This window comes from Xyrauchen texanus, chromosome 38, assembly GCF_025860055.1.
Source record: "Xyrauchen texanus isolate HMW12.3.18 chromosome 38, RBS_HiC_50CHRs, whole genome shotgun sequence".
Taxonomy (NCBI): Eukaryota; Metazoa; Chordata; class Actinopteri; order Cypriniformes; family Catostomidae; genus Xyrauchen; species Xyrauchen texanus.
Genome location: NC_068313.1, coordinates 7,250,938 through 7,265,650, shown reverse-complemented (window position 1 = coordinate 7,265,650; position 14,713 = coordinate 7,250,938). Strand labels below are relative to the sequence as shown.

Sequence of the window (14,713 nt, the reverse complement as noted above, 5' to 3'; positions counted from 1 at the left end):
ATTTATTATTCAGTTTTAATAATTATTATAATTTTTTTTTTTTTATAGAACATTTAATGTTTGTCGCAAAACATGCGAGTTTACTTATTTTTTTTTTTTCGAAAACTTTATTAACCCTTTACATGCTAAAAGAGTCATGATGCGGGTCTGACGTTGACGTTCATCACACAACTGAATAACACAACTGCATGAATATGATAAATGATTACTGCAAGATTTAGATTAACATACAGGTGCGAAGGGACTGCAACGTTTCTAAATTGCACAAATAAAATATACATTTACATATTCGTCTCTGGCTTGCTTTTGCTCGCATGTCAATGATTACCCCTCCATATGTCAATGATGCCGAGATCTACTTTTATTTTTTATTTAATCACTGAGAAGGTTTACCTGCAACATTAGTAGCACTAAACATCTCAAGCAGCCTCAAGAATGGACACAGATTAGCCGTATAACACTTTTCCTTGAGCAGAATATTGCACTACAGATCACAAAGTTTGTTCAAAGGAGAAAGCGAGACGTGCATGGTTGCCAGATTGCACAAATTAAGTATAACATTAGGCGGAATATTTCCAATTTGCGCAAGTATAAATCTCAAACTGGGGGTGTTGCATCTCTTATCTGGCAAACCTGAGCATGTTAAACGCTTGTGGAGACGCGTTAGGTCCCAATGCAAGTTAACTGAAATATCCAATGAAAAATTTAAATGCTTTTATGATAAATGAGCTGCGGGCCACATTAAACCATGTGGAGGGCCTGATCCAGCCTGCCAGCCGTGTGTTGCCCATGTCTGCTTTAGCTGTTTGCGAGATTATCCTTAAATCTACGTCGGCAGTCCGCGGTGTGTCGCAAGTTGACGAGTCTGACAGGCAGACAAGGAATAAAGGAGATGCATGTGAGATTCTCCATCCGGTTGCATTTTTTTCTCAATACCGTAGATAAGCAAATGTACATGGTATGATAACCGTCAATTTTCAAACCGTGAAACCGGTATACAGCTGCAACCCTACTCAGCAGTTTATATAGGCTACTGTAGGAAAATGATAGATTTGCTTTGTGTTTATAATTCTCATAATGAAGTCAGTAGATTTGTAGCCATGCATGTTTTAATAAAGGAGAAGGTAAGGACGTTATTGAAACTCACTATTATTGTTGACTTTTTGGATGAAAAATAATGCTCAGACTGAAGGAAGACTATAGATCTGTTTTGTTCTTTTAATGCTTAAACACTATACACTCTTGGTAGATTTTGGTCATGAATGACTCAAAATCATACCCATTCTCTGGTCTCTGGTCTGCTGTTGCCACTTCTGACCTCACTTCACACAGCATAGCCTACCTGTGATTTTATTTGTTTATTTTTTGCATAGCCGAATTCAAACATTACACGTAAACATGGACAAGTTCTTGAAAAGGATAAATATTGATGATGCTTAGCCTAAGTGGGATAGTCGTGTGCAGTATAATTTTTTAATCGTAAAAAGTGTGCCGTGGCAGAAATAATGATGGGAAACACTGCCATAGAGATATCAGGCATAGATTCTCCTCTCTCTCTCTGTCTCTCTCTCTCTCTCTCTCTCTCTCTCTCTCTCTCTCTCTCTCTCTCTTTTGTTTTTATAGTAATTATTAACATAATTGGTGTCTTTGAAGTGTTGGTTCAGTAAAGGCTGTTTTTATCCATGAAGGAAAAATACAGCTGTCACTTTAAACAGTGTTTGTGTAAGAGGGATGTTGGGTCATGCTTTAGTTTGCATTGCACACACTCTTAACACCCACACATTATCCCATGTCTGTATGTTTGTCTGTCTGTCCATTTCTCTCTCTCTCTCTCTCTCTCTCTCTCTCTCTCTCTAAATTAAATTATCTCTCTGTCTTCCATTCATTTTCCCATAGCTCAGCGTAAGCATGGAGGATTATGACTACTTATTCAAAATTGTGCTGATAGGAAATGCAGGAGTGGGCAAAACCTGTCTCGTTCGACGTTTCACTCAGGTTTGTGGAATAACTAATTTCATTTTTTATATAGTTTCTCTTTGTGTATTAAACAAACAAACAATATGGTGTGTGTTATGACAGGGCTTGCAAGGCATCATGCTGTAGACCTTATTCACAGTAGCACCATCTTTGATTTTGGAAGGGAATGACAATGAGGCTAAGAGATAGACTTACAAGTTCTTCAATGTACTCTCCTGCAGTTTAAAGTGTTTCTGGATCATTCCATGGACAAAACATTGAAAAAAATGTCTTAACAAGAGCATTCAGTAGACAAACTCCAGACAACATGAGTGTGGCAGGGCGGGGCCGGGTAGTGATCCTACACACCCGGTCCCTTATTAGGCTAATCAAGCCTTCCGAGAGGGATAAAGGTAGACTGCAGAGAGATCGTTTACGGACATGCCCGTCATGTGTGTGTTTGTCTTTTGTTTAAGTTTTATATTAAACTATTATTTATATTGACAAGCCAGTTCTCGCTGCCTCCTTGCCCATCTTAACCACTTTACAATGAGATTTGGAAAATCAGATGGGATCTATAAGCTTTATACAGCTTTATACCTTACATGCCATTGAAGAGATGGCAAGTCTATCCTTCACAGCCTTGTTTCATTAACTTAACCTTTTGCCATCTCAAACTCAGATGACTTTCATTTTTTGCAGAACATACAATGAATGGACAAAAACACTGTATGTGAGAAAGAAGTCTCTCAGTTCCATCAAGGAGGTTTAAAGCTTTTAAGCTCCAAAAACGACAAAGGCAGCATGAAAGTGATCTATACGACTTGAGTGGTTTAATCCATGTCACCTCAAGCGATCACTTTTGGGAAGAAACTGATGAAAATTGTCCTTATGCAGTTGTAGGGAATAAAGGAAATGCAACATTTAGGAGGGAATTAGGTAATGAAATGTATAACGGAATTAGTCACGTTCGACAACCATTATAAATTAGATAAATAACAAATAACTAGTTATTTGTCTTAATAGATTCTCAACCATTGAAATTGTAATACAACATCTAGTTGTATCAGCTCACAATTTCTACTGTAAGGAATTAGCTTTAATAATTGAATTATGATTAATTCACTCATTGGAGTGATATTATTCTCATGGCTTATTGAAAATAATATCACACGTATTTAGGTACAGCTTTGAAGCGAGATCTTTTACAAACAGCGATGAGATTATTTATCAAAATATACCACAGTCACATCTAAACATAAATCTAATTTAACATATGTATACATAAGACAGGTTGGTGAAAAGAGTCATCAGTACAGTGAAAATGAACTTTATGGAGTCTGTTGACAATACCTTAAAAACCATTTATCCTTCTACATCTACATCGATTTGCTATTGGATTACTCAAATTATTTAATTAATACACCAGCACTTTGAGCACAACATTGGAGATGTACTTGCATGTCTTTGTGGTGTTTCCTTGCATTCTTTGTGTTGCTTGGTTCTTGGCGCTTGGTCGAAAGTTCGTTCCGTCTATGTTTTGATCTCTGTATGATCAAAGTTTATTGTCTGGATTAATGATGAGGTTGGCTTTGAAGCGAGGCCGTAGCGAGTGATGAGCTTTCTCGGGACGTTGAGTCTTACTGGTCAGCAGAGCGACCAGACGAAGCATGTGCAGGCAGAAGAGAGGACAGCCGAAGAGACAAGAGGATAAAGAGGCAAGAGACAATCTTCCTGATTGGAAATATTTGAACTGAAATTGGCCGCATCCCCAAAGGTGTCCTGCGCCAATCAGAAGTGACTTTTCAGAGTCGCATGGTCAACTGGGCTGTCTTTTCCAACAGTTGAGTTATGGTCCTTTGTTTCAGACTCTTAAAAGTTTCCCGCTCAAAAATAGTGCATATTTAATCATAAGCTTGTATATCTTGAGAATGGTACAAGAGGCATGATATTCGTTGTCATCAGCTTTCTCTGCATACACCAGCGAATGCATAAATTATTTTATGGATGTTATACATGTAGGTAACGAAACATATAAATCCCTGGTTACAAAATCATATTGGTTTTACACCTAGGAGAGTATTTTATCAAGTTAAACCTTATAGTTAACATTCTTAGTAGAATGAGATGAATCATATAAAATTAAAGATTATATTTAACAATTATAGGTGATTGCACATCGCTACACATATTTTAAAGAGGTCCATCAGTCTATAATCATTCATTTGTCAGGTACAAACATTACCACAGTTCAAAGCGATTTTCAGCATTATCTAGCAAGGCTAGATTAACATGAAACGTCTTCGAGTTGTGCAAATCTGATGGTCCTTGTAACCTTACACAGAACAGCCTGGATTAACTGTTTGGGGGTTCTGGCTGAAGGCCTTTGATTTACGACATTGACACATTCCAAACTGAGTTTTTCCTTGTTTCAAATCATGTTGCTGGAATCCTTCTGCATATATCATCTTACATATCTCCCTTTCTATTGTTGACGTTTGAAGTGGAAGCAAACATCTGCAATCTCTGGAAAACAAGCAGAAGAAGACACACACAAACAACAACAACAAGACAGCACCTCCATCAAAGCTAAAGCACTGGTGCAGAATAACTAGTTATTCAGTAATCGTTCTATTATTGAGGATTCTTGGGATGTTTCGGTACTCGTGGACTCTTCTACGATTGTTTGTGTTTTAGAGTCACCCTTAATTATCTTAAGTGGTTCAGAAACCTGTAAAGGGTAATTTGGTTTTTATTGGGGTTAATTATTGTGAAAACGAGTGATCGTTTGTAAAATGAAACCGATTAGAGTCAGTCCCGTTTGGTGAATTCCTTCTTCACCTTTAGTTCTGAATTGCGACAGAAACAAGGCAGGAGTACCCATTTAAAACTAGGAGGATTGAGTTTCAAATGAGTTTCATTTGACACTCTTCACTCAGGAAGTACCGAAGGCAAAGTCATAACATGAAGGCTTGCGTTCTTTTGGAAATTGAGCCACATGGTTCAATTGTGTAGTTTAACGTGTTACGTTTTTAATTGGGACGATTTCTTCGTCCACAATATCATGGCATATCACGGATAAATGTCTTATTTGCAAAAGGCTTTCTTAATGCTCTATGAATTCATGGTGGCTCGTGAACGAAAAGCATTAGGAGTCAATCCTGATATAATCCTGAGTACCTTTAAGTAATGTTGAGTGCCTTGTCTATGAGGAAAACTGTTGGTTATTTTCCTATATTGTTTGGATGTGTTAAGGGACTGTTGTAATCTGTGTCAGACTATGTCAACCTGTGTTAGACTGTTACAAACTCCCCTCTTTTCTGGTCTTCGAGCTTGATTCTGTCGACTGATTGTTTCGGTGGACCCATTTGGAGATTGCTGCTTTGTGTCTTTGCTAATCTGGATCCTCTAGGTGACTGTGGGTAGTGATGAAGTCTTTTGCACAGTTCTTGAGGTGTGTATATAACTCCTCATGAGATGTTGTATGACTGATTTTCTGTCATGTCAGATTAAGATGTGGTTGAGGCTACTGGATTTTTCAGTCCATAAGCCGGTGCCGTGCCAGTCACTGCTGTGCCTGGCGACTGTATTCGTGTCGTTGAGTGTGACAGGAGGAGTATGAAATGTCTTTATGGCCTTGTGTGGATTTTGCTTGAAGTATGTTGTTAGTAGCTTCAGCAGTTCTGGTGAGTTTTCAGCAGGTGGCTCATCTGGTTCGTGAGCAGGCTTTGTTCTGTGTCTGTCTGCACGGTGTTGCAATGGCTTTCGTTGTCGGTTGCCTTTAAGTGTCCTTCTGGGTTCCCATGTCATCCTTTCTCTTGGACTGCTTGAGGGACGGGGTCTGTTCCATGGTTTCTCGCAGTGGTTGGACATGCATATAGGTCTGGCACTAATGTGGGGGTCATGCTCTTGAACGACATGTTTTCTTCGCTTCATGCTGAAGAAACTGACTTTGCGATGATGCCACATATTTTCTGATGCCAGCCCTTGGTCTTGAGAGGTGAGGCTTGAGACTGACGATGCCTTTTAGGCCTTTCTTGAGGCCATTCTTTGCTTAACATAAGCCTTGTGTGCTAATTTACGTAGTTTTTGAGCTGTCATCATGCGAGGACAGGCCGTGACTCCTAGATGATATCTCACCGTGGGATGCAGGTTTCAGAGGAAGATGGATTTGAAGTCAAGTTCTTCCATCTCAGGTTTGTTTCGAGACTGGAAGTAGACTGGAAGTAGACTTGAAGTAGTCTACGGTAGTAGGCTTATATGGTTTCTTTTCGTACTTGTTTGGTGTTCAGGGAGCTAAACAGTTCTTGTCCAGACTCTGGGTCTGAAAATTCTTTAACCTGGGCCTCTCTCAGACAATGGTAGTCAGACTTTATGTGGTTAGATTGTCTGTCAAGAAAACGTTTTACCTCATGGCAGGATGTTATCCATAGTAGGTATAACATTTCTCTGTTAGTCATCCGTGGCCTCATATTTAGGTCGAAGTCTATGTCATGCAGGTAAGCATGGATCTTTTGACCCTCAGCAGGATTTGGTGTGAACTTGTCAATGTTCATTGCCATCTTGTCGAGGTCCTTAAGATCCATTCCATGTACTGCTTCAGGATTGATGGTGATGTTTACCCTTTCACTGCGGCTGTAGAGGGGTTCTTGGAAGAGAGCCACTGAAGTTTTGTGCCGTGGGCCTTCGTGTCGCTCATCTTGTGGAAGCTGTTGGATGTAGGATGCTGCTTTGTAGACCAGGGGTGGTGCTGTGGGATGCCCGTCCATCTTAAACTGTCGCCTTAACTCGTAAGAGTGTTTCAATTCACCTCTGACCATGTCGAGCTCATCTTGGGTGAGGTCAATTTGCTGGGTCAGGGTTTTAATTTCAGTTTTGGATGTATCCAGATGGCATTCCAAGGCCTTGTTTCGAGAGTTCATGTTTTCCAAATATTTTCCAGTTGCGCCTCGGTGTGTTGGAGTTTCTTTTCCAGGTCCTCTTGGGCAGATTTAGCCTGCTGCTTTCTGAGCTTGGCAGCTGTCGGGGCTTCCTGGGGCCATTCAGTTTCTCTCATTGACAATTGTTCCAATTGTTTGGACACCTTACGTCATTCTTGGGCTTCAGCTTCTAGCTGGACTACGCGGCACGTGGCATGTGTTAGCACCTTTTGGGTCTTTGTGGACTGCAGCCTGGTGACTGTTACCTGGTGCTTCTCTCTGCAATTAATTTCCGGATACCGGAATTTGGATTGTGTTGATAAACACAACGAAAGTAGTTGCGTGAGGTTCAGACTAGGGAGAACACACAAAATTTGGTTAATGATTTGACATTTCAAGATGACTCTTATTGATGACAAATATTTTAACCAGGTTTATCTGTGGTTCAAAAGGCTTTGTCTCTAGACTGTAAACAGTAGGTATAGAAAAGTTAGAGGGAGACAGAGATTCGAAAATGTAATGGAAAATAAACAAAGACTAAATGAGCAAAATCCACCAATAAATATTCTGTTGTTACGCTTAATAGCAATAACAGGGATCCTGATTGAAGCTTGGTGCTCGTTGATTGTGTAACAGAGTTTTTATTGGAGGGATTTGATCAATTTAAAATTCCACAATGGGGAAGTTTTGTTCTGTATTGAGTCTAAAGTGGAGGGCCCGTCCACATTGAACAGTCAATTTATATGCATCGATCATGATTTATATTTATGTTTGACCATGCGTTGTGTCTTATAAAATTTTCGTGAGCGCGCCAATTCTAAGCGCAATTTTGGTGTCGGCGCAAGTGGCCGTATGTTGCACTGTTTGCGCTATCTGTGGGTGTATGTGAGCAAACTGTTGGTGTATTGTATGTTAACGAAGTGGTGTAAAGCACAATTTAAAAGCACAAAAGAGAAATAGGTAATTGCGCTATGTTTCAGTTCCTACATTTTTAATTTGGAGATTCTACCAGCAGGTGGTAATAAAGTTCATGTCCAAACACTGAAAATTTAATTTAATTTAATTTGACCAATTGTCACACATTATACATACATTTCTGCATATACATGGTGAAATTATTTATTTTTCACATATCCCAGCTAAGCTGGGGTCAGAGTGCAGGGTCAGCCATGATACGGCTCCCTGGAGCAGATAGGTTCAAGGGCCTTGCTCAAGGGCCCAACAGTGGTGTCTTGGTGGTGTTGGGGCTTGAACCCACGACCTTCTGATCAGTAACCCAGAGCCTTAACCGCTGAGCCACCACTGCTGAGCCACCACTGCCCTAAATATTGTGGAACATCAAATTTTGTCCCTGACAATAGCCGTTTTATGAAATTAGAATTTATGAGATTTGAGAAAGGGATAGTTGGGATAGAAAAAAATGTATACATTGGCAGTAAAAAGGGCTGATCACCATTCACTTGCATTGTAAGGACCAACGGAGCTGACATATTCTTCTACAAATCTTTGATTTTGTTCTGCTGAAGAAAGAAAGTCATATACATCTGGGATGGCATGAGGGTGAGTAAATGATGAGATAATTTAAATTTCTGGGTGAACTATCTTTAAGCTATATATAGGTCATGGTTTATTTTTTAACTATTGTTACTATTGTTATGTACAATTGTATATATGATCTTATTTGTATTGGTATTTTGTATTTCCACCTGTTATCTTAGTTATTTTTAAGTCACTGCAAAAGGGGCTGCTGAAAGAAGTTGGAGAGGGTAAAATATATGGATTTGGTATGGGTTTTTAAAAAATATATATTTTTACCACTTCATTATTTTTGTTTAGTTTAAAGTGTAATTTAATTAGATTCCTCTATTGTAATAGATTGAAAATCTATTATCATTGACGGTTTTATTAGATTCCTCCGGTAGGAGGAAATCTATTGTTATTGACGGTTTTATTATTATTATTATTATTATTATTATTATTATTATTATTATTAGATTCCTCTGGTAGGAGGAAATTTATTGTTATTGACTGTTTTATTAGATTCTTCCGGAAGGAGGAAATCTATTGTTATTGACTGTTTTTTATTATTATTATTATTATTATTAGATTCCTCTGGTAGGAGGAAATTTGTTGATATTGACGGTTTTATTATTATTATTATTATTATTAGATTCCTCCAGTAGGAGGAAATCTATTGTTATTGACTGTTTTATTAGATTCTTCCGGTAGGAGGAAATCTATTGTTATTGACTGTTTTATTATTATTATTATTATTATTATTATTATTTTTATTATTATTCTCCTTTAGCCCCAATACCTCAGTCACTGGTCAAAAATTTTCTAAATTGGCACATTGATACTACATGCCAACGGGTACCCCCACACCAAGAATGGCCCACATTTGCCCATAGGTGGCGATTTCTCATGGGGAACAAAAAAGCCTCAAGGACCCATAACTTCTGCCATGATGGATTTTCCTGTAAAGTGAAAATTTGGGAAAACCTACAAAACTTTTCTTCTCCTGAAGCGTAGCTCCAATTGACTTGAAATTTGGTACACATGTGTAGAATTGATGTCTTTCAAAACATTACTTAACAAAAATGAATACAATACAAAATGTCTGAAAGGGGTGTGTTTATGTAAATGTCCACATTTTATCAATATATATATGTGTCAATAAATCAAATGTAATTTTGACTGATGGTTTTTCAAACCTCACATGCTTCAAGATGACATCACTCTGAAGTACTGCGCCATTAGGGGGCGCTACACTGCCCTGCAAAAGCAAAAGACCTTTACTCACTAGAGTGTGAAACTGAGAAAAATGACTTTAAAGTTTCTGTTTTGTCCAGACAAAAGTATTATAGGTAGGACTCCCAAAATTTCACAACTAGTTGCTATACAGAAGAAATGTTTGTATGCAAAAAATCTTGAGCTCAAAATTGACCTTTGACCCTTGTTTGGCAGTTAATGTACTCTGCCTTTGTATCATGTGCCAAAAATCAGGAGTCATGCAAAGGCAAATGGCCGTAACTGACATATAATCAATATTTACTTGCTGTTCACCATACTTACGTCCATTATAAGAACACCTACCCAAGGTCTATTCATCATGGTATTTGTTTTAAATTATATAGAAGACCTTTGGTTGTTCCTATTTAGTGCTATAATGATCAGGATAGTGCGGCAACACTAACACAGTTAAACAGTATAACAGATAAGTTACTTTGCAGTACACTATGTACAGTATGAATAAATACAATACATATTTTCACAATAAAGATAATTTAATTATAATTGAATACAAAGGTATATGTATTTAAATGCAAGATATAGAGTAATAATTAATTAAACATTAGACCAATACATTAGAGATTAGAGACTGCTCATTCCAAGTTTTTTACTGCGTCCAAATAAAATCTTACTGAAAGCTAATTTTTTGAGATATCAACCTAAAATTTGGAACACAACTTGTCCATAGGTATATATGACAAAGCATTCTTGAAATACAACCATTTAAGTTTGGATAGTGATTTTCATGACTATGCGAAAAAAGGGGGAGGGGTGACAGTTAAAGGGTTAAGGGCCACCAAACTGCTCAAGATGCTGTCAACGAACTTGACTTGGATTACTACTTTTTAATTCTGAGATAATATAGACAGAGTATACCTAAAAAAAGTTGGAATTACTTTTACTATTTAGGTTAGCCTACTTTGTACGGATGTTAGCGATAACTAGCTGTAAAATCTGACGTGAACACCTGCAAGAAGGAAATATGGCTCAAACATGTATGGATTGTTGTGGATACAGCAGATGACGTGCATTGCTATGGATTATATCTTCTATGGATTATATCGGATTGCATGGAAAGGTAGGATGCCTCTGTATTTAATATTTGGTTTTCAGCATCTGATGTGAGGCGAGTGTCAGCGTCAACGTTAGCGCTAATTTACATGACACAGATAAAATTTAGCTAGCTCCGGGCTATCACTGACATTGACAGATCTGAACCATCGCCCTATCACATCGCTATCACAGAGTAATAATACAAACAAGCAGTCGGCAGTCTACACTTTATTTCAAAGATGTGTCGTGTGTATGTTACGCGGTTTGGTGACAATAAAAGAGCGGTAATCTTTGACAGTATGACAAAGCCAGAGTACAGTAACATCACAGCGGCACCGTAACATCTCTCTTGATGCCAGGCTGAAACAAAGTCAGAACACCTTAAACTCAAATTCAGCGTGCGGAACAAAGGCTAAGAGCCGTAACAACTGTTACGGCGTTCTGCTGTGGTTTCTCGTATGGTTTTGGATGTTACGGTTGTCATAGCCCTTTAATTTCTCGTTAAAACAATCAAATTGACTCACGATATTTATTCACATGATAAAGGAGGTCTTGAATACCCCAAAAATGACATTAACTCATTTTTGACCAAACATGATGTTACGGCGTTTTGCCTTTGTAGGGCAGTACAGGCCATACCCAAAATGCCCATTTTCTGGTCAAAAATGTACTAATTTGGTACATTGATACTGCAGGCCAACAGGAACCCCCACAACAAAAATGGCCTACATTCACCCTTAGGGGGTGCTAAAAGCCATGCCAAAATTTCCTATATTCAAAGTGATGGCATTTCCACCCCATTTATTCAATTCTTCTGAAACTTAATGTACATACCTCATTTCTCATTGGGAACAAAAAATCTTCAAGGATCCATAAGGTCCGGCATGATGGATTTTCCTGTACACTGAACATTTTTCATTTAGTATTCAGACAGAAATATGTAATTTTTAGAATCCTCCATTGGGAGGGTTTAACCCCAACCCTCTAGTGATCAATTTTAAATGATTTGCCATTTTGAGGAGGAATCGCATTGCTGCTTGCAGCTATATTTATTAGATTCCTCCGGTAGGAGGAAATCTATTGTTATTGACTGTTTTATTATTATTATTATTATTAATATTATTATTATTCTCCTTGAGCCCCAATATCTCAAAGTCACTGGTCAAAAATTTTCTAAATTGGCACATTGATACTCCATGCCAATGGGTACCCCCACACCAAGAATGGCCCACATTTGCCCATAGGTGGCTAAACAGGCCGCGGCCAAAAAAAAATATATTTTCAAAGTGATGATATTTCCACCCCATTTGTCCAATTCTTCTGAAACCGTGTGTACATGCCTCATTTCTCATGGGGAACAAAAAAACCTCAAGGACCCATAACTTCCACCATGATGGATTTTCATGTACAGTGAAAATTTGGGAAAACATACAAATTGATGTCTTTGAAAACGCTACTTAGCAAAAATGAATACGATACAAAAAGGCTGAAAGGGGCATGTTTATGTAAATGTTCACATTTTATCAATAATATATGTGTCAATAAATCAAATGTAATTTTGACTGATGGTTTTTCAAACCTAACATGCTTCAAGATGACATCACTCTGAAGTACTGCGCAAAGAATGGCCCACATTCGCCCTTAGTGGCACTACAGGCCACACCCAAAATTCCCATTTTCTGGTCAAAAATGTTCCAATTTGGTACATTGATACTACAGGCCAACAGAAACCCACAAACCAAGAATGGCCCACATTCACCCTTAGGGGGCGCTACAGGCTATGCCTAAATGTCCCATTTTCTGGTCAAACATTTTCTAATTTGGTACATTGATACAAGCTCCAATTGACTTGAAAAGGGCATGTTTAGAAAAGAAAAAAGAAATGTAAATGTTTATGTAAATGTCCACATTTTATCAATATATATATATATATATATATATATATATATATATATATATATATATATATATATATATATATATATATATATATATGTGTCAATAAATCAAATGTAATTTTGACTGATGGTTTTTCAAAACTAACATGCTTCAAAATAACATCCCTCTGAAGTACGAATGTGAATGCCCACATAGCCCTTAGGGGTTCGCTACAGGCCACGCCCAAATATCCCATTTTCAAAATGATGTCATTTTCACCCCATTTGTCCAATTATTCTGTAACTTGGTGTACATTCCTCATTTCTCATTGGGAACAAAAAAGCCTCAAGGACCCATATGTTCTGCATGATGGATTTTCCTGTACAGTGAAAATTTTGGGAAACCTACAAAACTCTTCTTCTCTTGAACCGTAGATCCAATTGATGACATTTGGTACCCATGTGTAGAATTGATGTCTTTCAAAACATTACTTAACAAAAATGAATACAATACAAAATGTTTGAAAGGGGTATGTTTATGTAAGTGACCACATTGCCTCAATGTCTATGTGTCAATAAACCGAATGTCATTTTGACTGATGGTTTTTCAAACCTAACATTACTTCAAGATGACATCACTCTGAAAAAAAAACTCAAATAAATGTTTGCGAGTAGTTTGTGTGACACAGCGAGCCGCGTCGCGTCTAATGCATGCACCCAGATGAGAGATCGCTTTCGCTTCTTGCGTTTGAATGGACAATTTCATACAACAAAATGTCAAAATGCATGATATATTGGGGAGTCCGTTATGTCTCAATTTAACATAAACAGTTGAGAAAGAAATCGGGTATCATTATATTGAATTCTGGCATTATTCCAGGGGTCGACATTTCCACCCCAAAGGCGCTGGTGTGACATCCTGCTAGATTTTTCTCTCGAAACAACGGAAACAACTTAAATAAAATACTGCATCATTTTTGCCAATACAGATACATGAAAGACATCGTTACAAACTATAAAAGGTCTACTTTTATTTGTGTACACTTACAATAACAACAAAACCTTGTGCTTTTGTAAAATAATGAAAATAAACAGGTGCGTCGTCTCTGTCTTAACGAGCATCTTTCTGAAACACGTCACAAAAATCAAGTGAAACTCCATGAATACTTATCAAACAAACATGAAATATGTCTAAAGAAAGTAGGGATGGGCGGATCGATCCTAAAGTATCAATACTTCCGAGAATGATGTTTTATCAGGGTTGTCTCTGACAACACGCGATCCGCGAGGCGAGATCATTTTTGCTTGCATCTTCACGAAGGTTTGTCGGTTGTATGTGTTTTAATGCTTGCCAGTTTAAACATTCAAGCGATTTTACACCATTCACGCAGTCTGTATTTTAGCATCTCACACCCAAACAAATGAGGGTGTGAGAGACGAAACTGATGTTGCTCAGCTTCACTTGACAGCACGGGAAGGATCATGGAAGATCCATCGAGAACAGATAAACTACTAATAGCAGAATTAGTGCTTCAAGTTAAACATCATCACAAGTTTAATACTGACTGCAGTCTTACAATCTCAATCAATTAATCTCTGAAATGAATACAGATGCAACAGCACGACACAGTACGAAAATAATTAGACTTCACAGTTTTCAAAAGATTAAACTCAATGAAAAAAATGGCACAGACTGTGTCTTGAATGTCGTATCATGCGATAAAACCCTCTTAAAGAGACCGTATCAATTTAGCCTTCGTCCTGAACATTGACATTCCAAGTAAATGAAAAGTACAAATGGTACTATTTTTTGTTTTTTATTTCACTCTTACGTTGTAAAATGTCAAATGTAAAAACAATCACTCAACTTCCGTTGTTTCAAAAGTGTGAGCCTGTACGTCTTGAAAGAGTTATAAACAGTCACAGCTATACAGTGTTATTATGTGCCTAGATAGTCTTTCAAATAAACTTTGTTTACCCCAAAATTAAATTTCTCTCATCATTTACTCACCCTCATTCCATCCCAGATGTGTATTACTTTCTTTCTTCTGCTGAACACAAATTAAGCTTTTTATAAGAATATCTCAGCCCTATTGGTCCTTTCAATGCACTTGA

General features: G+C 37.7%; 1 protein-coding gene across 1 annotated transcript in view; it reads left to right on the top strand.

The window, feature by feature from the left end:
• Window positions 1–14,713, top strand: part of rab30 (RAB30, member RAS oncogene family) — a 68,620-nt gene that overhangs the window by 7,057 nt on the left and 46,850 nt on the right. The window contains exon 2 of the mRNA XM_052109552.1: window positions 1,897–1,995. Coding sequence (XP_051965512.1) covers window positions 1,909–1,995 — 87 coding nt within the window. The 5' untranslated portion in view covers window positions 1,897–1,908. The remainder of the gene's footprint in view (window positions 1–1,896; window positions 1,996–14,713) is intronic.